The sequence below is a fragment of the Odontesthes bonariensis genome, chromosome 6, assembly GCF_027942865.1.
Source record: "Odontesthes bonariensis isolate fOdoBon6 chromosome 6, fOdoBon6.hap1, whole genome shotgun sequence".
Taxonomy (NCBI): domain Eukaryota; kingdom Metazoa; phylum Chordata; class Actinopteri; order Atheriniformes; family Atherinopsidae; genus Odontesthes; species Odontesthes bonariensis.
Genome location: NC_134511.1, coordinates 15694129 through 15719116, shown reverse-complemented (window position 1 = coordinate 15719116; position 24988 = coordinate 15694129). Strand labels below are relative to the sequence as shown.

Below are 24988 nucleotides of genomic sequence, written 5' to 3'. Positions count from 1 at the left end.
ACATTAAAGAACATGTTGTTCACTTGGTTTCGCTGCTGTTTATTTTTGCTGCTGCTTTTACAGCCATGCAGTGCTGCACCAGGATGTTATTTCTCCAGCCTTTGTTTGTAGATTTCTTTTTTTAAGTCCCTGAATTCTCATCTCTCTAGGCTATGGAGTTCTGAAGCTGGACGTCAAGACCAAGTCTCAGAATGGCGTTGTAAGTACCACTGTTGTCTGTGAGCCTGTTAAGTTTCAATGTCAATTTCACTGCCTCTCTATCTAAGCCGTCTTGTGTAGGTCAAATGACTGACTCACGTGTTTGCAGTTCGTGTACAACACACAAAGTCTGCAGGGGTTTCGTTTAACTTTAGTCCATAAAGCAAGATATAGTAATAACACCGGAAGAAGTTTGACAAAGTATTCAGTTTTGGCTTTAGCGTTTGTGTTGCTATGAACCTTTTTCCGCAGCAAAACCATAAATGAGCACTTGCACACAGACTTCTGTCCTTGCCACAAAACTCATTCCTCATTGGGGAGAAAACACATAAAAACAAAAGCGTCTCCCCTGTCTGTTAACTTCCGCTTTCTGCAGCGCTGCTGTCATTTTTTCCAGTGAGAAGACAAATACTTGCATCCATACTACGTGGTTCTCCATAACTTCTTCTGTCTCTTCTTTTTTTTCTCTGCTTCCTCTTTGGACTCTTCTATCAGATGGTAAGGAGTGAGAGTGTGTGTGCATATGTGATGATTAAACACAGGATCACTGCAGGGTAAGCCAGTGGTGTGTGCAGGCTTTCTGCAGAGTTTTCCTTTGCAGCGGTGGCTCACCTGCGTGACACCTTTTCCCCCCATGGCAGCCGTAACAGCACTCATCCCTAAATACGCTCACAACCGACCTCTCCCTCACAGTCCTGCCAATACTTTCAGTTGTCCTTTCCCAACTCGTGTTAAATAGTTCTCCCTTGACGCAATGAGCCATACAAACCTGAGAGGGATTGTGTGGCAGAGGAAAAGCCCGCCCCCCACCCTATCCTTTGTATGCATTCTTACCACCTCTGCATCTCGTTGCTGTATCTGCACTCAACTGTGCCTTTCTGCTTCCAGCTCCACATCATTTTTGCAACTCCGCCTCCTGATTACTGCATCCGTTTTTGTTCTGCAGGAGTTTGCCACTTCTGGCTCCAACAACACAGACACAGGGAAGTCGGGGGGCCACCTGGAGACCAAGTACAAAGTGAGCGATCTGGGGATCAACTTCAATCAGAAATGGAATACAGACAACACTCTCTCCACAGAAATCACCATGGAGGACCAGGTTGACTCAAATGTTTTTAGCACTTTCAAAATACGATACAATGTTATACTTGAACCCAGGTTTGATGTTAGCTCATCGTCTGTGCTCCTTGTCTGTCTGTAGCTGGCTAAAGGCTTAAAACTCGGTCTGGACACATCATTTGTGCCCAACACTGGGTAAGAGGAATCCTCTTCAGCAGATCTGCAGTTGTTCAGTTGATCTATACAGATGTGTAATGATAGCTTATTTGTAATGCAGCATTCCTCTCTAATTCTTTAGCAAGAAGAGTGCCAAACTGAAGACGGGCTACAAGCGGGACCACATGAATGTGGGCTGTGACCTGGACTTCGACATGGCTGGTCCCACTGTCCACGCAGCTGCTGTGCTGGGCTACGAGGGCTGGCTGGCTGGCTACCAGCTGGCTTTCGACACTGCCAAGTCTAAACTGACTCAGAACAACTTTGCCCTTGGATACAAGGCTGGTGACTTCCAGCTTCACACCAACGTGTGAGTCTCTACATCCCAGTGCAGTGAAATACAAAATGAAAGCTTTTATCCGGTACTTTTCTCAGTTCACACATCCTGTTTCGGTGCTGTATTTCAGCAATGACGGTTCAGAGTTTGCCGGCTCCATTTACCAAAAAGTGAACTGCAACTTGGAGACAGCGGTCCACCTGGCCTGGACGGCTGGCAGCAACAACACCCGCTTTGGAATTGGAGCCAAATACCAGCTGGATAAGGATGCCACCCTGTCTGTAAGAGCTCATTTAAAACAACGTGAAAATGCTAATGCTGTTTATCATGCTCACCATCAGAATTACTGTCTTGGTATGTTAGCATTTGTCCAAGTGAGCACTTAACACACAAGAGGCTGATTAAAAACTCTCATAAGCAATGATGATAATCTAAATGAAGGTTTGACCTGATGATGATGATGCTAAAGAGTAAGTCAGAGTATTACCAAAGTTATCCCTATTTATCCCCTGGGGGGATTTAAATCTGTACTAAAATATTAAGACAACCTCTCACACCACATTATGTCAGCCTGCTTATAGAAAAGTAAAAATTTTATGTTTTATGGCCATTCATTAAACTGTTGTTGAAGTATTTCATATGAAATGATGGCTGTTTGTGTAAAAAACAAGTATATCTGAAAATATTAAGAGCTAATATAAAAGAAATGTATGAAATTTCATACATCATCTACCTGCTCTGTGACCTGAAGCTGTTGCACATACTGTATATAACTGATTAAACCCAGCTTCCATCGACTGGCTGATTATTATTTTGCCTGTTTGTGACGTTTTGTTTCTCCTCACAGACAAAGGTTAACAACGCCTGCCTGGTTGGAGTTGGATACACACAAACCCTCAGGCCAGGTTAGCTGACTGACTCTTTAAAACTGTTTTCTGTAACAACAGCAGCATGTCACTATGGTTTTCTTGACTCACACTCTTGACGCTCGCACCCGCAGGAGTGAAACTCACCCTCTCGGCTATGATTGACGGGAAGAGTATGAACGGCGGCGGACACAAAGTCGGCATGGGCTTCGAGCTGGAGGCATAAAGATTTGGCAGACAAGAAGAGAGGAAAGCAACATAGAAGAAGAAGAAATATCCCAAATGTGAAGAAACCACAAAGGTTCACCCAGTGATGCATAAACACATTTTCCCTCTCAGTCCCACAACACACATATATACACACACACACACTCACACATTCTTTGGCCTTAACCCTGAAACAGTCTCCAAGACCTAAATGTTCACTAAATGAAGACTTATAGAAGAATTTTATATAATGCATAGCGCCCACAACTCTCCTTTGATGCTCCTCCAGAAGAATACAACAAGATAAATGAATTATCTTTTAATGTGCTACTTGACTGAATAGAGTGCATTTTAATGTACCTCAGACCTATCTGTTCTGTCAGAAAAGTGCTTTGAAGCTCCTTTTTATTTTGACTGTGTGCTCAACTGGATTTTTGACGTTGGTATGATTATTAGGGGATGCTTGTTTTGGTATGTTGTGGTTTTGTTGCATGCTTTTAAGCCTGGAGGGAAGGTTTTTGTTTTTTTTTACTTTTCATTGTCATATTGAGACGGTGATTGGTAACAGATGCAAAAGAGGCTGAAGAGAGTTCAGCAGATTAGAGATCCCGTTTCTCAGTCTGATTTACTTTGATTTCACCACTTGACCTCAATAACACAGTTACAAACTGTGAACTATCGGTTGCCTAAAAATCTATTTTTTCAGGTCTTCTTTGGTGGAAAAGGGCCGATTGCAATTTGGATCTCTGTGCCACCTCTTTGTCTTGTCAGGTTTATGTCCTATACCTGTTCAGCCTTTATCACTACATTTCATGTCCGTGCTGTGCTTTGTATAGGAACGTTAAGTCTAAAAATAGGACCTCAAAATAATGTTATTCAGTAAATAGAATAAAGAATGTCAAACACAATAATCTTGTTGGCTTATGTGTCTTTTTATTTGGAATGACATGACACAGCGGAGGGACAAAACCAGTGCTCTCGCTCCCAAAAAAATGGATATTAATCTTAGAAAACACCATTTTCAGTGCTATTAAAAACCATGACAACGTACAAAATTATAATTTGTTTTACAAATAATGAGAGGAACATTCCTTTCCGACGTTATTAAAATCTTCCAACAGGGAAAAGTCTGTGCACAATAAACAACAGGATGACACAGAAACGTGACAATATGTAAAAACTTTGTACGATCCATACGCAGTACCACCAGCGGGGTTAAGATCAGAACAGGAGGGGCAGTTTAGAAGCAAAATTATGACACATACATACAATAGTGAATTGGTGTATCTGTCATGGAGGTAAAGTAGATTATTACTATTAAAATGTTAGCTCAGACAGATTTCCAGCTCTTCACACTTTCCTTAAAGTCCATACATCTGAATATTTTTTCATTTGCTCTATCAAATGTTTCTAATTCCATTGTGGTTTAGACCATAAATCATGCTTTGTCATCATCTCAACATATAGCCAACCTAGAAACAAAAATCTTACCTTGTGGGTTTAAGAACACTGTATTTTACAAATGTTCTTCCGCTTGTGTCTGCTTTCCATTTAATCACAGTGTATTTACAAAATGATCTCATTCATGCAGTTATTCAGGAGCTAGATGTCTCCAAATTAAAGAAATCTTGGACATTGATATGTTTTAGTTATGCCCTCAGATTATTAGAAATGAACATTTTATTTATGACAATGCTAATCTGTCCAATTCCATTTGAGCCTGTGACAAAGATGATTCTACACATTACAGGACTGTACTACCTAAATCCTTCCTTCAATTTGAACAAGAATACCCAAAATGATAGCTTAGAGTCACTTCTACCAAATGTAAAAGTGACTTGAGTATTTCTTTTATACAGCTAAGATAAGGAAAAAAGAACACATGGGTCTTTTATTTGTTGCTGTGTGACATTTAAAGCACAAGGCCCTTCAAGGCTCTTTGTTGTGTCATCTGTTCTTTCTCTGTCATTTGATGCTGCACACAGTCCTGTGGACGTCTGGAAGTATGCGTCTCCTTTTTGCTTTTATTTGAACATCTAAAATAAAAAATTGACCATGTCATTTGGAAATTGTCTTGACTTTAACCAACATTGCAATAAAACAATAAGTGTCCAAATACTGTAAGTAAAACACAGATCAGGGCAGATGTCTTATTTGTTTGACTGCACACAAGTCTTCAAAACCTGTGGTTTCCTAAGCCCACCAAACATCTCCATACATTTCAGTACGAAATTATTTACATTTGTCTAATTGTAATTACATTTAAGGATAAAACTTGCCATTCATACATACTGTTTAAAAGAGTGGTGCAAGTATCTCCCATAACCTCCAGACTGCAGGATTGCATAAAGGAAGGGTCTACCTGGGGTTTTATTGATAATACAAAACCACTTGTGGAATGGCTGATCTGCCTAAAACAAATGTAATTTCTCCAGAACATTAAAGAGAAAAGATTGTACATCTGCTGAATCTCCCTGACGATAACCAATCAGAAATATAATTAGCTTCAAGTGCACTTCAGGTTGGAATGAATTATCTTTTAAAAAGTCAGACTGGAGTCTGAAATATCACAAAGAGAATATGTGCCGGCAGCTAAAGCTCTATTCACATTTATCAGGCAGAACAGCTGCAAACACATCCCCATGTAATTCAACATCCCATCCACACAGAGGTAGTAGAATACCACATGTAAGCAAAGAGTGAAACCCAGCTCAGGAGAGGTCACTGGAGAAATTCTGGTCTCCCTGCAGCCACGTCCACTCCCTCAACATCTAGGAGAAAAAAAGGGAGCGGTTTTGAAAAAAAAAATCAGCTCATAAAGTTCAGGGGGAAAAAAATCTGCATTTGACCACACCATACACAGCATGATGAGTGTAAGTGTTCACCTACCCCTATGTCGCTCTCTGATTCCTGGATGGTGTCATGCAGCAAACTCTGGAGTCGACTCTCAAATGTCCTGCTCTCTTCCACAAGGGACTCGTCACTGCAGACACACCCAGAGAGATTCGTGCAGCTGTTACTCGTGGCTTTGACAAGTTTATCAGAATGAGCATCGGTATCCTCTGAAAGATTCTGTGACGCTGTCTTTAAAGAAAGCTGGACACCATCGGTGTAAAATATAAAGGCTACGTTTGTGGGAGATTTCGAATATATGAAGCAACACCCCCACAACTGTGAAAAGTTATGAGCAACATTGTTTGGGTATGTGCAATATCAAGTCAAGATGATTTTCTTTAGTCCTCAATAGCATTACCAAACTGAAAAAGCATTCGGAGAGTGCATCCTCAGCCAAGGCCAAGACGCTATGTTAAATGAAGAAATCCACGTCCAGATAACTTATCAAAAGTAGTTTTTGCATAATCTTTTTGGAAAAATAGGTCTCGCCCTGTTGGAAATATTTGTGTAAACACAAACCCCTGTGGGTGAATATATGCATGTGTTTAAGGTTACTCACAACTGCTGTAAGCTGTGTCTGGGGGTCAACAGCGGCGGCACCGATGAAGGGGTTCGTAATCCATCAGGACTCCCACTCACTGGGCTGCGAACTTTACTCTGTGCAAGACATGGCAATGCACTTTAATGTGGGTTAGTTCACACAGTCTACTGCAGCTGCGACAAAGCAAAATGTTGGTGCTATCTTATTGACAGGGTGTTTGCAGTTTTTGAGCCGATATTCAAACTCTATGTGGCAATAAGGAATATCGTGCTATATGGTTTATTCCTGTTAACAGGCCTCCTGGGAGAACACAAACTCACACAGGCCACTTTGAGCAGGTTCCACAGCTCCTTCTGTCGCCTCTCCTGCAGACCCATCAGGACTTGTTCGCTCTCAGCCATCTTCTGGACCACACCATCCACCTTGGGCAGCAGCTCCATCACACGCTGACGGCACACTGCGGTCTTACTGCATAGCAAAGACAAAAAACAGAATTTCTTTTGGGAGTTCCCAAGAATACGAACAGGAAGGTCTGCTCCAGCGGATTATCTGAGCATCATCGCATTTTTTACTGATAGGAAGTGTTTTAAATGTTCGAGCTTGCACACGCAGCCAGCAGTGTTTTCACTTCTTCTGTGTGATAAGACATCTTCTCAGAACTATATGTTGTACATACTAGGCTGACAAATACCCTCATGTATTCTTTATCTGTAAAAATCTAATGAATCATGTCTAGGGTACAATCTCTAATGAAGTAGGAACCTTACTAACCCCAACTCTGATCTACAAAAACATAAAAGAAATGAAAATATTTCCTTTCAAAATAATTAGTTTTATATTTATATTTTCCTGGTAAATGGAATTGTTTTCAGAAGCCGTTATATATTTGATAGTTTTGTGGATATGTACCTGAGGTGTGTGTAGAAATCTCTGAGCTTCTTCTCGTAGAACTGCACGGCCTGAACCACCAGACGCACCAACTCCTGACTGTCTCCGGAACACCTCTGGTCTGAGCAGGGGAAGTTAAAGGAAGGAAAATGACAAAGAAGGTTTATTTTCACATGCAGACACCGCGGCGTGTGTTAAATAAGACGTGAGCCGATGCGTGGTAACGTCCAAACCTCTGGGTTTCTCTCTGAGTTTGCGGAACAGCTCCATGGCTTTTCCTTCACTGAGGATCAAAGAGGGGAAGTAAGCAGAGTCCACGCTCAAATGACAGTTGGTTCTGTTTTTTTAAAACTTTTTTTTTACGGTCAAGTTTGGTACAGACTTACAGTGTGTCCAAGGCCTCACCGCTCCTCCACGGCTGCCTCTGCACATCAACTATGTCTGGCTGCAGCTGCATCATCTCCTCCTCCAGTTCACTCACCTTGGCCTAGACACCCACACAGGTTTTTTTTAAACCTTTTTTAAAGGAGGGGGAAAAACTCCTTCCACACACACTGAAACACGCTCAAGCCTACCTGGCCACAGCTGACAGCAGTTTGCTCCATCTCCCTCCACACACCCAGAAGTTTGTCTGATGCTACAAAATGTAAAAGAACGTCAGTCATCAAACAGAGGCAAACTGTGCTGCTCTAGACAGAAAAGTCTGGATAAATCAGTTTCTCCCGAGGTAGAATACATCATTTATTTAGCTCAGAATGGGTTGCCAGACAGATTAAATGCAGCTCTCGTGTCTGTGGTGTAAACACTGCAATCCACCAGCTTTTGCAACATGTACCGATCCCTGTGGCTGTCTGCTCTTGGTATTTGTCCATGTCTATGTGGAGGCTGGTGTTGAAGAAGTCCAGCTTGGCTGTGAGTCTCTGGTGCATGGACACCATCTCATTCTTCTGTCTGGACAGTGAGGAGTTGTGTCTCAGCAGGCTCATGCTGGAAGAAGGAAGAATAGATATGTATTTATTTCTGCAAACAGATGCATGTGTATGTGGAGGTTTGTATAAGCACTGGTGTATTGTTTGTCCTACATGGCCGCTTTCTGCCCCTGCTGCAGTCTTTGCCAGTTTTCCTTCAGGGACCGGATAGTGTGCCACGCCTGCCCACAAGTCCTCCTCAGAGGGCTGTAGGCCAGGACGTGCTTGGGGTCAGATTCTGTGGCAAAGACATAAGAAAAGGATGTTTACTATTATTTACACTTTATTTGACAAATGAATACAGCTCACATTAGTTAAAACTAACTGAAATAGGGATTCAGCTGGAAGACAAATGACACAAACTCTGCACTTACGGACAAATCGGATGTTTTCAGGCAGAGGTCGGGGAGCAAACTGAGGTTCATAAGTGCAGGAAGAGCGATCAAACAGGAAGACCAGAGGCAGGTCTGTTCGTCGCCCATCTACCTCCTACAAACACCAAATATCAAAAGCGCTATGAGGTTCAGAAGTTTAGTATTTGGTGAAAGGTTAGAGTGAACAGTGTGTGTGTTTGACAGTATTACAGTGTAATCTACGGCGCACTGAGTGGCCAGTGCGTGAGGCTCCAAGGCTAACCCCGCCTCGAGCAGAAGCTCCTGATTGGCTGCTGGGATGTTGGTGTCTTTCTCTATTCTCAGCTGCAGGTTGCCCACGGTCTCATCATCTGCGACGGAGTAAGTCAAGATCGTAGCAGACATCATGTTCAGGACATGAACCAGCTGAAAGGACAGAGGCAGGGAAAGGACATGATAAAAAAAAAGGATGCACTAATCCCTAAAATTCCATCAAACTTGAAAGGGTCAAAGGGTTGCCTTTAACTAAAGCCTCAGAGTGAGTCTACACGGTTATTTCTTAAAATACCTTGAGCTGCAGAATGAGCTCCAGCTGGGAGAAGCAGTCACTGGGTGTAGTGCTGCTGTCTTTGCCCCTCTCCTGCGCGGACCACTTTAACATCAGCTGCAGCCACTTCTCCATCTTCTCTAGCAAAAAACTGCCAAACGACAGTTACCGCGTTAGAGTAAGATAATGAATACTTTCATCTGTGTGTATATGTGTTTGTCTGCACATAAAGTCACCTGTTGAGGTTGTTGGACAGGGGCAGATGTTTGGAGAAGCGGATTTGTCCTGAGAGGTCTTCATAGACAACGATATGATCGTCCTGCTTCAGCCTGACTTTGTTATGCCTAAAGAGACACAGGTGGGTCATAAAAGAAGAAACTTTTTCATTTTTCACAAGTGTACAATTAATTCTTTTATTTTCAACTCATTTTGATTGTGGTAAATGTTGACCTGATATTTTGACCTTGTATTTTTCCTCTGAGTAAATCAGACACCCCTTGAGCTTTACATCATTCATTGTATTCGTGGGGAACAAGGGGCATTGATGTTGGCACAGCCCACATATCCTGCTATTCACTAGCAACTCTTTTTTATTGACATGTTCCTTCTGTTCAAATAATAACATTTACTTGCAATAAAGCGTATCGTTGCTTGACATAAGAAAACATAATTTTTCAGCTTCTAAAGTTATGACTGTAGTCACAGCCATGGGGGGATAAAAAAGATGTGAAGTTGTGGAAATCTAGTTTTGGAGAAAAAAATGTCTTTAGACTTTTTGATATGTGGGCAGCTGTTATTCTGGTCGGGTTGACTTTGAGCAATTATACTAAACCCTTAAACTGTGGTAAAAGTATCACTGGCAAATGTTTAATAGAAACAAATGTGCTGTGTGTTTAAATCACTTCGCTGTATGAGAATGAGGTGAATGAGGCTGTTAGTTGCTCTACCAGGGAACCGGTTGCCAGGTTGGTAAGAAAGGGCGAAATCCTGTGATACACTCGAACACCAAAGTGCCGAAGCTCCAGTAGTCCACAGCAACCGTGTACTTCTGTCTCTCTATGAGCTCTGGAGCCTGAAAGAAGAGAAATGAAACACAGCAGTTAAAGTCCACAGCGTGGAGAAGAAGTTGGGCGTAAATGTGTTCACTGTAATCACTTACTAAGTACTGCAGTGTTCCCACAAAGGATGTGCAAAGGCTGGTCTGGTCCAACTCTTTAGCATAGCCGAGATCTATAATCTTGTGGATCAACTGAGATTATCAGAGAGAGCAAAGAAAAAAAGAGACATTAATAGGTAAATCTATTTCAATTGTTACAAATACACAACTTACAGGAGAATGCAGACATCTAGGAGAAATATTGAAAAACAAGCTGATGGTGGAGTAAATAAAGAAAAGAAAACACGTTAAATAGCTAGGTTTTATATGTTTTGGCAGATTTTGTTACCCTTCAACAGAGCCAAGCCACACGGCTTTTTGCTTTAGTTTTTTTTAATATCTTAACACAACTTCTGTCTGAAAAACCACCAACCTCCAAACTCATGAACCGTGAAGCATGTGCAATATCTTGGATTTACTGTTTTTCTTGTATGCAAGAGAAAAACAAGTGTTTTTGAAAAACTATAAACTTGACCTAAAATAAATTTCGCTTGGCTCAGTTTCCTATAAACTCACCAGCGTGTGCATAAAAATGAATATAACCTCTTAATGGTCTGCCCTCGGTTAAATGACATTCTCCACTTTCCTGCGTCCTTTGGCAGGCTGGAGTTTGACATGCGGCGTCAAGCATGATGGACATGATTAAGCGAGCGCAATTCAAATCAAATCAAATTTATTTGTATAGCACATTTCATGTACAAAACTATTCAAAGTGCTTCACATAGTGGAAGAAGCATTAAAAATACATAAAAGAATATAAAGAGAAACAAATAAAATAATTTAAAAACAAGCAACAGTCCAGATAAGTTAAAAGATAGCGTGCAGATTTCATGCATAGACACATGAGAACAGAAATGTTTTTAACCTGGATTTAAAAATGTCTTCATTTGGTGAAAGTTTAATCTCCACTGGCAGTTTGTTCCACTTGTTTGCAGCATAACAGCTAAATGCTGCTTCTCCATGTTTAGTCTGGACTCTGGACTGGACCAGCTGACCTGAGTCCTTGGATCTAAGAGCTCTGCTGGGTTTATATTCTCTGAACATATCACAGACGTATTTTGGGCCTAAACCGTTCTGGAATTTGTAAACCATCAGCAGGCTTTTAAAATCTATTCTGTGACTGACTGGAAGCCAGAGTAAAGATTTTAAAACTGGTGTGATGTGTTCAGATCTCTTAGTCCGGGTTAAAACTCGAGCAGCAGCGTTCTGGATGAGCTGCAGATGTTTAATGCTCTTTTTGGCAACACAAAAGGTCACAGCAAACTGCAGTTTTAAGTTCACAGTTTTCCACATTAACTAAGCAGTGAAGGGGTAAACATGTGGATGTGAGAGAGTCTCCTTCACTTATTTCTCATAACCCACAGACAATATAGGCAAAAAGCCTCTTTGCTGTGGTTTGGGTGTATTTGTATTTCACTGGGTCTTTAACTCACTCTCTTCTCCCCTTGCTGCAACACAATGTTTTCTGGTTTCAGGTCTCTGTGGATGATCCTCTTGTTATGTAGGTAGGTCAGAGCCAAAGCTAAGTGACAGAAAAAGAAATTAGAGTTGCATGAATTTAAATTGATAAAGTTACGGCACAATGACATTTGGGTGGACATTTGAGAACAATGATATGTTATTTGACAAATGAATATAGCTCACATTAGTTAAAACTAACTGAAATAGGGATTCAGCTGAAAGACAAATGACACAAACTCTGCTCTTACGGACAAATCGGATGTTCTCATCTTCATTCCCATCCAAATCTTACACTACTGATTTACTGATGTTTCACATTCCTTCATAACGTTATCCTTTGGTTATAAAGATTTGGTTTATATATTGCCTTATGGGCCGGGTTGGGACTATTATGTCATTTCAAGTATCTTATCTAGTGAAAGCATATGTGCTCATAATAAATACAAACAAGGAGTTTTAAGTGATAAAAAAAACTAGGTCTTGTCTTCTCCTATGTATATGACATCATTACGAGTGTCTACAGCCAATATCCAGAAAGTTCACTCTGCACAGGTTAACTTAACGTCCCAGTGTGTAACAGTTAAAGTCATTTGTTGACAGAAATGTCACATATAGTCATAAATCAACTCTCATATGGCTGAGATCACCTGAAAATAAGAACTGTTGTGATTTTATTACCTTAGAATGAGAATACGGTATCCAAAGACGCACCAGGTCTTGCTTATCGAGCTCCACCATGTTATTTTTGTCTATAATTTGGTTTCAGGCTTCTTCACTGCCCGTTAACGTCAAAAGCCTCAGATGCGTTTCACTTCTAAGCAGATACAGAATGCTGATGCACACAGCCATCAGTCTGTTAAACAACCTGCTGTGAGCTGGATGCATGAAATGGACATAGTTACCATGATGTCACCCAATTTGGGTTTTTTGGACTGTTTTGGAAGGGCGGAGTTTTAGAGTGGTACTTGAAACACGATTGGACAGCAACTTTAATGCCTAATATGTACTTATTTACACAATTCTATTCAGAAGAACAACCAACACACTAATAAGATGAACCTTGCTCATGACTTGTGGGGAAAACATTTTGATATAGTATTCCATGACAGAGGTTGAAGCTTTTTTAATGGGTGTAATTTGTGCCTGGGATGTTTTGGAGCCCGCCGTGGCTATAAGTGGTATTGCACATTAAAGCGCTTTCTATTTGGCCTCGCATTTCAGTCCTCATAGCCATCTCCTTTGATTATGTGCAGTCTATGGTACACACTTCTATTTCACTGCAACCATGCGGAGAGTTTAACTGCCAGAAGTCTGAGCCTGTTTTGAGAACCAAAGGAGTTGTGTACACACGCAGTTTTTAATATAATTTAGCTGAAGTTAAAGTCTAGCAGGTTTTCTCTCAAATTCCGAATGAAACTCTGAGGTCACCTTACTTGTGCGTCAAAGGGTGAGTGGTGTGTGTGCTGGAAAAGACTATTTATATACCTGAATATGAGTGTGTGCATGAGTGAGTTAATGGGTGTGGATGTACAGTACATGCCCGTGTTGCTGCCCTACACTAATAGGGCAGTTTAAAGGGGATCAGTCATTATCAGGAAATGTCCACTAACTTGGCACAGGAAAAGGAGTTTCTGTCAGTCTGTATATGTGTGTGCGCACACGGGCGTGTTTGTGTATGTGTTTATCTCAACCCTTCACTCGATATGTTACGATTCATAACATATGTTGCCTCTCTAAAACTTTTTTATACTGCGAGAGGCATATGGTGCATGTTGTTTGTGGTAGTACACAATGCTTGCGACAGCGTGAGTTTGTTGACGCAAACCTCGGTATGAGTGGGAGCTCTCGCCGTGGTGACTAACAGGCAGGAGTTTCAGGTCACTGATGACATCATGATACTCCTCATCAGGACTTTTCCCCCCTTACTACAGGAAACCTATCCCTCTGCCAGCTCACTCCATCACTCAATAAATCCATTATTCTCACACGCATGATTTGAAATGATAAAATAGTCAAAAATGAACACTTTAACGCTAGGGAGTGAAAAAAATACTCACAAATATCTTGTAATAGAATCAAAACGGAGCCCTCCCTCATTCCACAGCAGTTGTCCATGAGGTTGAGATACTGAAGAGAGCATAAACACACAGTCAAGATCTGAGTAACATAATTCATTGGAAGAAAGCAGCACAAGTGGACAATACAGGAAAGAGTTAAATAGTATTTTTTCTCCTCTTTGGCTCCTCTCTAAAGCAGCTACTTTCAGTCCATTAGCTGGACATGTTTACAGGGATCAGACAAACTATAAAGTGCAAACTGAGGCACCAAACCTTTTTCACAAGGCAAAAAAATAAAGTAATTTTGTAATTCACAGAAATCATTGTACAGGCTGTAAATATTTAGTTTGACTTAAAACACTACATGTAAAGCATCTGACAAATGGAAAGTTGTAGCTGAACAAAACAGGATGTAGCAGTTTTCTCGGAGTAGTGCCCATTAAACGCTGCATCTGCCCCCAACTCGCCTGCTCAGTTTTCAACCACGTGTGATGCATTTACATTTTTATGATACTGTGGTTTGCAGTGGATGGCATTTTCCTTTGACTGCTGCCCTAAGGCTGCACACTAAGTTGGTTTAAAACTAAAATCTGCACCACATTTATCCACAAGAATGAACATCAAACAACTGCCTGGCTGCTAGGTCCAACAACTCAGACTTAACAGAGAAAACAACACAAAAATAGACGAGGTAGAACCATTTTATGCACCTCTGTTTTCCAATTCCTGACCCCGATATGAACACTCACAGCAAAGCTTTGCGAAGAAAGAGTCATGAAAAGCCGTTCAACCAGGATTACCATTCCATGTTATTTCATTGTGATTCACCTTTTAAACACAAAGGTCTATGGGCTGTAATCTGGTGAGCTAAACCACATAGTATGTCCGTGCACACACCCAAGCATTTACCTTTCTCAGGTCACCACCCTGACAGTACTCCATGGCCAGCAGTGGCAGATCGTTGATTGCCACCATTTTCTGCATCCCCTCAGGAACTTCTCGAGCGGCGACCACGTTAACATGATTCAGCCTGAGTCAGAAATGACCAAAAAACATTAGTCAAAAGCAGAAGTACTGTATATTTTAGTTTTCCTTTGCATCGAAACTGACGTGTTGACAAAATCTAGACCAGCAGTTAACAATTTTTTATTTTTTTTTGGTGTAGGACCCCTAAAATGAAGCCACGCCGATTTGCCACTTCTCTCACACATGTCGATTAACAATGTGAAGCTCACATTAGAGTTGATTTTGGCCTGGGTCTGGGGGCCCTCTCGGCCTGCTTCTGATTGCTGGAGGGGGGGATTGTGACACTATACACTGATATTTAAGTATGGTTATTATGTGGGACCATCTATGTGTATTGCATGTTCATGCACACACACACACACACACACACACACACACACACACACACACACACATTCATTAGCCCAGTAGCATGCTCACTAAGCAGTTGTTGTGCTGTCCTGTGGTTTAAGGTCACCTGTATATTATATGAGATTGCTGCTGCTTGTGTTTTTTTGTTTGTTTGTTTGTGTGTTTGTTCTCTGCTTGTCTGCTTACAGGTGCTCCTGGTGCTTCTAAGGCTGGATTCCCCACAAAAGCCGTGAATCGTCTTCAGTTTTGTTTTTACAGGTGTAGCAGCTGGTTGTCTGATTTTTCATTGTTTTTTATGTTTGTCTCTTCATGTTTCTGTTCCTTGTTTCTCTTCTTCGCTCTCCCTCTCTCTCTGTCCCCCGGTCCGGTTCGGCACTATTATCATATCATGTTAAATATTGTAACAAATAAATATATAAAAATGAGGAGTTGATGGGCATCAAGGGGAGCTTTACATTCATAAAGCTTCCCTTGGCATAGCAAATGTGTTTAGCATAAACGGTATTCAGGTTACAATTCTGCTGCCATAATGCTGGACACGACAAGGGAAAAAAAAAAAAAAAAAGAGTTGATTTTTCCTGATATGTTGCAGAAGGCTGGAGATAAAAGATCACCCAGTTACACGAAAAAAAATAAATTTAAATGGATATTTAAACCCAATCAGTGTTCTGGGCACCAAAATACATTTATCTGTTTTCAAAGTCTGTTCATCTTATCATCTATACACACTATACGTTTGCATTTCTTCTCCATAGCATCGTACAGCAAATTTACCCAAACTACTTTCAAAATTCCTTGAAAAAAAACAACTGATTATATAACTCATCCTAATACACCGTGCACAGCCAGATTTCTGACCTTTATGTTTTACTTTTCTCCTCTCCCTCTCATTCTTTCCTGTTTCAAAACTGACTGAAACAATGTGTCTTGCAGTTAAAAAAGCAAAGGAGAATACAAAGATAACAAACCCAAAGAGATACCAGCTGTTGCAGGAAAATGACTAACTCTGTTACCATCATGCCGATCCATCATCAAAGGAATCGTGAGCCGGTGTTTAATCATTAGCAGTCATAAACGTGCTCTTGTTCTGCAGAACTATGGGCGTTTGGTTAAATAAGGAATAAGAAAACAAATCTAACACCCGAAGATGTGTAGTCATGATGTGTATTCTGAAAGTTTTGCGATCTGTTCAAGACTTCCACAGTTTCTCAAACTCAATATTGAGTGATCTCATTTTAAAATCATTCTATAAAAAATTATCCACAGTGACAAAGCAAAATCAAGTTTTTGCAGTGTTTATTAAATCAGCTGAACAACTAGAAAGAGGATCAGTAACCGCTCTGACTCTTTGTAATGATATTTTGTGGCTCTGCTCTGGTGCACCCTACCATTACCTGTTGAGATGCTCCTCCAACGTGACTGGAGTCCAGCAGAAGTGAACTAAATTAGCGGTTTACAGAAAGTTTGAAGGAAGGATAAAATAACATTTCAGTGGCACTTTAGGATGACCAAAGCAGCAGCCACCATCGTTCTGAAATGGAAGACCTTTGAAACCACCTGTATACTTCCGTCCTGCCCGGATTAACAGGGTAATCAGGGACGACGGTTACTGGTCAGGAGATAACTAATAAGAAAATGATCACTATTGATGACATCCAGAGTTTTTTTTGTGGAGAAGGGAGAAGCTTGCAGTTAGGCGACCATCGGTCCACCAATCAGTGCTTTGTGGTGAAGTGGTCAGACTGATGCCATTTCTCATCAAAAGACACATGAAAACCTTGTAATTATACAAAAGCCTCTCAGATGAGAAACAAAGTCCTCTGATTTGATGAAAAAAGCATTTCCGAAGAACTATTTGGCCTCACTTTCTAACGGCATGTGGATGAGGAACCAGACACTGAGCATAACCTCATTAATAGCATCTGTACAGCCAGACATTGTTTCGAAACTTGTGTTTTTCTGAGAAATGAGCTTTAGGACTAAGACTAATCGAGGGAAATACAGATGCAGAAAAGTCCAGAGAAATCTTGACTGAGTACTCAGCATCTCAGCCTGGGGGGGGCATTGACTTTAAACAGAGAGGTATTTTAAGTCGTGGAGCGACCCAGTCAGAGATACGACCTGAACTTAATAACTCTGAGAAACCAGGAAATGGCTGCTCACCAACGCGCCCCATTCCAATGAGGTTAAGCTTCAAGCTTCCAAAGAAAAGATGTGCTAAGTTTGTAGGACAAGTTCCAAGAAAACTTGAGGTTTCCACTACTGCAAAAGGTGCTTTATTAGAGTGCTGAAGGGCCGAAATACTTTAATATGTAAGCTGAATTATTTATATTTGGATATTAATCAAGGAAAAAAAAAAAAAACAGCACCTGAACCTGAATTTGTTCTGCCAGTGTTGATAGTTGTGTGTAAGTTGATGAGGAAAAATGACAAAATCGTGACAAAATGTGTCTGAAAACTGTTGTAAAGATTGGATGGAAACTGAATGGCAGAGATTGTGGGACAAATATTTTTAGAGTCTAAATCTGTTAGCAAATGAAAAAATAACTCAAAACAAGCTCTTTAAGCACATCATAACTAAAAAACATAGTCAGTGTTAAGTAGCTGTAATAATATAATAGTAGGTTGCATTGTCCCCGGCCCTGTGGTTGTTCAAGCGTGGGTGCACGGGATTGTGGTTGTGACCATGTCTGTCTGAGAACAACACACTTGTTAAAGAGGGATTAAAAAAAAAGAAGTGTTTTATACTAATGTTTGCACCATCAAATAACAAAACACACACACCTCACATCTCACAAACAAGCACAACCTACATAGGCTGGTATTCTATTGGTGTGACCTGACACTGGAAAACCAAACCGTCCACAGATGTGTGTGGAAATCAAATGCTAGCCCAAGCAGGGGCAAAACGAGGAGGCGGGTCATTATGCTGCTAGAAATAACCAAAGTGGCCAAAATAACCCAAACATTCCCTCTGGACTAATTATCTAATTTATGATTTTTTTACTATTTGGGGATCCAAATTTAGTCTTTGTTTTTAAGAAAACTTGTGAAACAGATGGGCACTTAAAAGCCAAAAAAACCCATTAGCACCAAACGTGTCATGGAATATACCGCGTTGAGTCACAATATGTCAAACCAAAACAAGTCTCATGAGCCAAAGAAGCACCCTAAGAGCATCAGAGTTTTGGTAGAAAAAGAAATGGGGGGGGGAATTACTAATTTCTTCAGCAGAGTTAAAAACTAATGCATCGAGAGCAGGAAAAGAGACTTCTCAAGATTTTTACAAGTGGGGACAGAAACTTAAAGCAATACTATGTAACTTCTCAAAAAGCCCATTATGGAGCTCCCCCTACAGGCTTGGAGGTAATGGACGGTTAAGACACTGTCGTAAATCTCTTTCTCTTCCTTGCTTCATCAGTCAACGTCTTCTTCTGTTTCTTCGGTGCCTCTGCCATGATGATCGTACAGACAATGTTGCGCTAGCTTAGCCTTATACCTGGGAGCGTGAGAGGGGTCTATTTGTTTTTGCGGTAGGTGTGCCAGAAAGCAAGTCGAAGTACTTCCGCTCAGCTCCCGGGCCGGTCCAGCAAAGTTACATAGCGCAGTTATTCCAACTCAGACCCCCGAAGGGCATAGGAGACAGGCCAATCGTAATATAAAACTCATTCTAGCTGCACAATTTTTTTCAAACTGTTATTTTAAGGTAGAAATGTTACATAGTATTGCTTTAAGCAACAAGCCATGGTTAGACAAAAAACAAACAAAACAGTTAAGAAATATGCTTTTTATCACTTCCTGCTTATTTTGGGGGAAATTCCTCTTGAGGGACAGGAAAAAAAAATGTGCTCACGTCTGTTCACCTGTACGGCTAAAATAATGACCGACAAGATAAAACAAACCTATTCTCTTCATCGATGCATGATCATATGATGTCAACATGATTTAACTGAACTCACAGTCTGCGGTGAAATGACAGACGATCTCACGAGCAGTTTCTGTTTGGAGGGAGTTCTGGTGCTGTATTATCTTATTTCGCAGATCACACTTTTCGCTGCACTTTGAGAGCTCTGATGGTAACAGAGTAAGGGCCGATGTAGGAGGCCTTTATTATTGCTTTCTCTCAGCAGGAATTTGAGGGGATTAATCCTGCGCTCACCACAGGTGGTGATATAATGAAGGCGCGTTAGATGTAACATAGATTAAGCCGTAGGTGATGTGAGACATCTAATTATGCTTCTTACGTTCTTGCTTTGCGCTTATTTTCATTTTAATTTCAATTTACAGACAGTTATTAGGCCAGATACCATTTGCATGTTAGCACTGACCAGTGTAGGGAATCATGTGATTTCATCTTTGAATACGTGGGAACTGGATCCTAAAGTTAAGACTATCTCTGCACATTATTTGAGGCGTGTCTAAAACAGGTCTCCTCCCTCCACCCAGGGGAGTGACTGCATGCAAGCAGTCATTACATGTGGTCCTGATGAAGGGATAACATTTTTGCCAAAGAGCAACTCCGTTACAGATGGAGTGAAAGTAAAACTGACCTCTTCATGATCTGGATCTCCAGACACCATCGTTCTTTGTTCCTCTCGCACAGCTCCTGCCGACACTGCTTTATAGCAATCTGCTCCTCTGTGTCCTGAAAGCACACACACACACAAGTTTCTCTCACAGGATTTACACCAATTTACATTTATTTTGACTAAACAATCGACCTTTTAATTTTTTAGATTTTCCTTTCACTCTAATTTGGTATTTTCTTTATATGTCACTCTGCTCTGCTTGATCAGTTTGACCTCCTGAGTAAATTATAAATAATATAAATTCCACTGGTGTGGGCTTTCAGGGGTAATCAGAATGAAGAATCAGTGATTAAAATTAATTATTTACCATGATTCCTAAACAATTTTCTGAATTTCATTGAGGATGCTCCCTGAAGCATTGATACGAGGATACCTTAAGGTCATTCGAGTTCATCGTTCCATTCAACACAACACAAGCAAAAAACTGCCTCATCAATTATCTCAAAAAAAGTGCAAGAAATATGAATGGAACGACTGATGGCCAGTTGTCCTTCTTTGACCATTTTGCATCTGTCTCTCAATCGTGTTGCTTTGCACGCTACAACAAAAGAAAAATGTGGTTGTATCCGACTCAGTATGCCACCCAGTTCTTGGTACAAGCCACGATGATCTCCCTCCGTGACTGCTGAAGTGCTCTTCCAGCAGGAACACATTACTCAGCGAACTCCACTGGCTACCCAAAATAGATTCAAAATACTAAAGCTCGCTACAGACTCATCTCTTTAGAAAACCCCTCCCCTAACAACACCTTTAACACCCTTACACACCTAACCTACTTGCACTTTTGCACTTGTTCTTCTTATACTCTGTCATTTACATAGATTGACAGCAGTGTACATTGATTTAGGGACCAATGTATAGACCAAGGTTTCACTGAATGTTGTTTCCTTACTTGTAAGTCACTTTGGCTAAATTTGTCTGCTAAATGACTAAATATAATACAAAACAGATTGCAAAGCATCATTTAAAGGGGGTTTAAAGTAACCTTTTAAACCAGGATTCATAGTTGGGCTCAAACACTTGGTACCAACTTTTTCTTCAAAGCATCAAACCCAAATGACACATTATCCACTTTCCAAAAATAACCACCAGCACAGGTCCATTTTAATACCTGTTTCTCATCAAGGAAAGGGTACCATACTGCTTCCCATAATGTGGTCCAGTTATAACTCACAGTATTGTCACTGATGCAGGAAGACAGGGAAGTTTCTAGTGAGGAAGTTTATTCATCGCAGCAGCAGTGGTACCTATTGAGCGCTCCTTAGTTAAGTGTTTTTCCTTTCCCTCCTAAATCAAGGAGGGACCATCCGGCTTGTTATTAGCCTATATCTCTGAAGGTATGGTAGGTGTATTAGTACCTATGTAACTGGTAGCTGGTGCTTTTCCATTGCATGGTACAGTACGTTTTGGCATGGTGGACTGTAGCAAAACAGTACATATATTACCTGGTCAGAAGAATCATCTCCCATTACAGTTAACAACTCTCTACAGAAGCACACTAAGTCTGAGAGACCAACACACAATTTACTACAAAAATCACAGGTATCCTATTTTGTGCATGATTAATGAAAACACAAGCATGCTTTTAGCATATTTCAGTCAGACTTTGTTATACTGCATACTGCATATGTCATGACGACACGGCTTTTGTAGTTGAATAGTCCGGGTGCTGGACTGGCCTGCCTGCAGTCTAGATCTTTCACCGACTGAAAACATTTGGCACATCATCAAATGCAAAATATGACAAAGAAGACCTGGGGGCTGTTGAGCTGCTAGAATCTTATATCAGACAAAGAATGGGAGGATATTCCTCTCCCAAAGGTCCAGCTACTGGTCTCCTCAGTTCCCAGTTTTACAGACTGATGTCAAAAGAAGAACGGATGCAACACAGAGGTAAACATGGATCTGTCCAAACTTTTCTGAGACCTCTTACTGTCATCAAATTCATGATCAGCTGATAGCTTTCATGAAATAGTAAAATGTCTTACTTTCAAAATTAGTTTTCTATGCTCTGTTGTGAGTAAAATATTGGCTTATGAAATCTGTTAATCGCTGCATTCTGTTTTTATTCGTATTTTACACGATGTCCCAACATTTTTGTACATGGTCATAAACTGGTCACAAACTCACAAAGGGACACAAAGGAAGCAGTGAATACAAACTCCAAATTTTGACTCACCATCCTGCTCAAAGCTAGCTCTTAGTTTACCTTGAAATTGAGGGTGAGTAACATAAAACTGAAGCAGAGCTGTAAAGGAAGGAAGAGGAAGTACCACTGAGTGGGAATGTCCATATTCCCATATCGTCTTGCTAGCTGTTGATGTAAGTCTACAATGTGGTCATCCTGTGACTTAGAGTGACATCATTACAATAAAAACTATTGCACTGAATACACAAAGATGCTTCCTGGACTGATGTCATTCTAATCTCTCAAGCAGCGCAGGTACAAACCTAAATGGGCTACCTATACATATCAGTTTTTAACTGAGAAGTTGAAATTCCTTCTTGAGTCATCGCTGCGTCAAACTTGAGCAGACACACACACGATGTGAGGTTCCATTTTTTTGCTTGCATTATCTCTTCTCTCGCAAACAAATCTGGATATAATAACACACAAAAATCCTCCAACATCCTCACGGCACCAGAGGTTAGCAGAGAGACGTTCTCTGTAGCATTCAGTGATACATACTGCATGTATTATTCGTAAACTGCAGCGAGGCATTACCGATAGCAAAATTTACTGCAGATTTAACGGAGCATAGTTAGAGAGATGTGAAGACACAAAAGCTGGTGGCCGACTCCATAGAAAAACAATCTCAAGTGCAATCGTGGATCTATGGTTTAGAAAGCAGACCATGTCATTTCAGTGTTAACATCTAATTATTCAATTATTCAAGGAGGGAAACACTGAATTTTAAAGAGAGATAGTTTCTTTTCTGCAACTGTAAGGCAGTTTTTATTAGAAAAAAAAGCTTGCTTTGACATATATTCAGTTTAATGTATATGCTGCCAATTTATAACAACCAAAATATATATGAGAAACCCAACAGTTCCACAGTGTAAGCATTTGGCAACGGTGGAGTAATATAAACGGGAACTTGCATTGATGATGACAGTGTTGATGTCTCCAGCAGCGGTGGCTTTTATCTAAGGTCTTAAAATGTTCATTGCAACAATCTGTTATTTAAACATCCTCATTCCAGGGACATTTACCACCATTAAGATTACAATCGTATCCTCTTACAATCCCAAGAAAGACTTCCCCCAGGAGACAGTATAAAACAACATGTTGGAGCTTTGTTTAAAGCTTGCAAAATGTGTACCTTATTTTGCCATCTTGTGACATTTCCAAAGCCCCCGGTGCCGAGCCGCTCCTTCAGCTCCCAGGACCCACAGCTCTGCGTCTGCTGCTGCAGGGGGACTCGATTCATTTTCTCCGCACCTGCACATTATATAATAAATACCAAGAATAAACTGAGGTTACAGTGACTTTAGGGGCTCTGGGATGTTTACCAACACAAATATGGCAAAAATGAGAATAGCCTGAGAATAGTACCAGAGAAAATGCCTGGCTGCCATCTCAATTAAAAGAGGCAATCATCATTCTATTTAGAACATCTCAGTCTTTGTTCCAGTACCAAAACATTTACTCCACTGACTGATAATGTGAATAAGTTTGGAGTTTTGGATTGTATTAGCTGGAGAAAACAAGCAAGAAGACACCTTGACACCTGACTTGAGGAATAAATAGATAATAAGCAGGTCAGAAAAAGGAAGAACTGGCAGTGACCTTAAATGGAAACAGGGATGTTGAAGGCTGCACATGAATAAATAACAGGAAAAGCTCTGCACAAGTGTAAATAATACAATTCAAGACACACTTTGTTATGGTCAACTCAGACTCTTAAGAAAGGAAGAGGGACATAAATAGGCAAATGTTGCTTTCTGGAACACGCATGCTTTAAGTGGAACTATCAGTATCGATAACGCGCGTAGTTCCCATGAAAAACTCTCAGCGCTTTTTCCAGTTACGCAATGACACTGACCAAATTCACGAATGGTTCTTGTACAGCGCTTTTCTCGTCTAGAGAACTCAAACGTGCTTCCAACCCAGAGCCGGCCCAAGGCATATGCCAACTACGCGGTCGCTTAGGGCCCCCACGCCACCAGGGGGCCCCAGAGAGCACCGAGACGTTGTGATAAAAAAGTTAATATATACATGAAATTAAAATAACATTGAATAATTTAAACGAAATTGTATTACACCAGAATTTTTTTTTTAATTTTGACAAAATACTAATACTAGGTTAATTTATGCCTCCTGTTGGTTGCTGCCACCATTGGGCAAAATTATTTAAGTATTGTATTTATTATTTAAGTATTTAATTTTGATTACAACTTTATTTTACTGTAAGATAATGTGAATATCATTTGATTCTATTTTGTATTTGGATTTTGAACATTTTGCACACCATTGCACATCTGAAAGAAATTAAACTATTTAACGTGTTTACTATAAATGCAGTCTCCAGCCTGCAGATGTTACTTTCAAATAGTTAAATTAATGAGCCATACTTATACACCACTCTTTATGTAGAAGTCAATTAAACAATATTTATGAGTTTGCTATCCCTTTAAGGTTAAAAACAAGAATGACACCTGTATAATGTAAGATGATTACAAATAATGCTAATGATTGTGGGGTTCAGTGCGCTTCGACTAGTAACCCGAGGAAGCCGGTCCCATGGGGAACCACCGAGCCTCCCATTGGTGGGGGACTGCTCTTCCTCCTGAGCTTCAGCCGCCGCAACTCACACATCACGAATGAGTTCACTTTATAAGTTGCTACAGTGATTTTTCTGTATCCAGCAAATACCAACAATATGTACAGTGGCCGCAGAGGATTAATGATGAGGCCTATTCAATGGTGCAGAGGAGCAGCATGCCTCAAAGCCTGCGTTCACCTTTAAACTCTACATGACTGATCTCCACACCACAATACTGATCTGATCTCTGCTCATAGCTGAATTATACATTCAAAGACACAAACATCGCTTTGCTTTACGTTTCCAGCCATTACAGCGCGCAACAGCTAAGTTTGGGAGTTTATCATCATACAGACAAGCGCTTAAGTCAGATAAGTCCTACCTTAGACTTCCTAAGCAGCGTTCACTCACTTTCACGCGCGATTTTCTTTTTAAAACTCTGCGTGTTTTGATTCTATAACTGCGCGGAATGTTTAACGCTACTGTACTAACTTTTGGCGACACAACAAATCTCCAAAAAAGCTTTCTACTTCCTGATACTCATATTTCCTGTAAACCTGATGAGAT

The 24988-nt window shown here is 40.6% G+C and overlaps 2 protein-coding genes across 3 annotated transcripts in view; one reads left to right on the top strand and one right to left on the bottom strand.

Annotated features, from left to right (window-relative positions):
* vdac3 (voltage-dependent anion channel 3) overlaps window positions 1-4884 on the top strand; it is a 10594-nt gene extending 5710 nt beyond the window's left edge. For both annotated transcript variants that reach the window (XM_075467579.1, XM_075467578.1), the window contains 7 exons: window positions 150-199; window positions 1145-1297; window positions 1400-1452; window positions 1556-1783; window positions 1881-2031; window positions 2598-2655; window positions 2751-4884. In XM_075467579.1, coding sequence (XP_075323694.1) covers window positions 150-199; window positions 1145-1297; window positions 1400-1452; window positions 1556-1783; window positions 1881-2031; window positions 2598-2655; window positions 2751-2842 — 785 coding nt within the window. In that variant the 3' untranslated portion in view covers window positions 2843-4884. The remainder of the gene's footprint in view (window positions 1-149; window positions 200-1144; window positions 1298-1399; window positions 1453-1555; window positions 1784-1880; window positions 2032-2597; window positions 2656-2750) is intronic.
* On the bottom strand, window positions 3737-24988 carry ikbkb (inhibitor of nuclear factor kappa B kinase subunit beta). Its single transcript, XM_075467576.1, has 22 exons — window positions 24804-24988; window positions 22979-23097; window positions 19617-19711; window positions 14599-14719; window positions 13690-13759; window positions 11605-11693; window positions 10175-10264; window positions 9963-10087; window positions 9252-9359; window positions 9037-9166; window positions 8700-8894; window positions 8490-8604; window positions 8230-8353; window positions 7983-8134; window positions 7723-7784; window positions 7534-7634; window positions 7381-7430; window positions 7169-7268; window positions 6580-6727; window positions 6278-6375; window positions 5713-5806; window positions 3737-5594 (listed from the first exon to the last, which is right to left on the bottom strand). Exons 2-22 carry the CDS (start codon window positions 23084-23086, stop codon window positions 5535-5537), a joined length of 2235 nt encoding a protein of 744 aa, XP_075323691.1. The 5' UTR covers window positions 23087-23097; window positions 24804-24988; the 3' UTR covers window positions 3737-5534.

Excerpts from the sequence above, each read along its gene's own strand:
- ikbkb (XM_075467576.1), bottom strand. The coding sequence starts at position 23,086 with ATGAATCGAGTCCCCCTGCAGCAGCAGACGCAGAGCTGTGGGTCCTGG. Across the intron at positions 9,167-9,251 it reads CTGTCCAACAACCTCAACAG|TTTTTTGCTAGAGAAGATGG; the intron begins GTGACTTTATGT and ends GTCGTTTGGCAG. Across the intron at positions 8,895-9,036 it reads AGCTCATTCTGCAGCTCAAG|CTGGTTCATGTCCTGAACAT; the intron begins GTATTTTAAGAA and ends CTGTCCTTTCAG.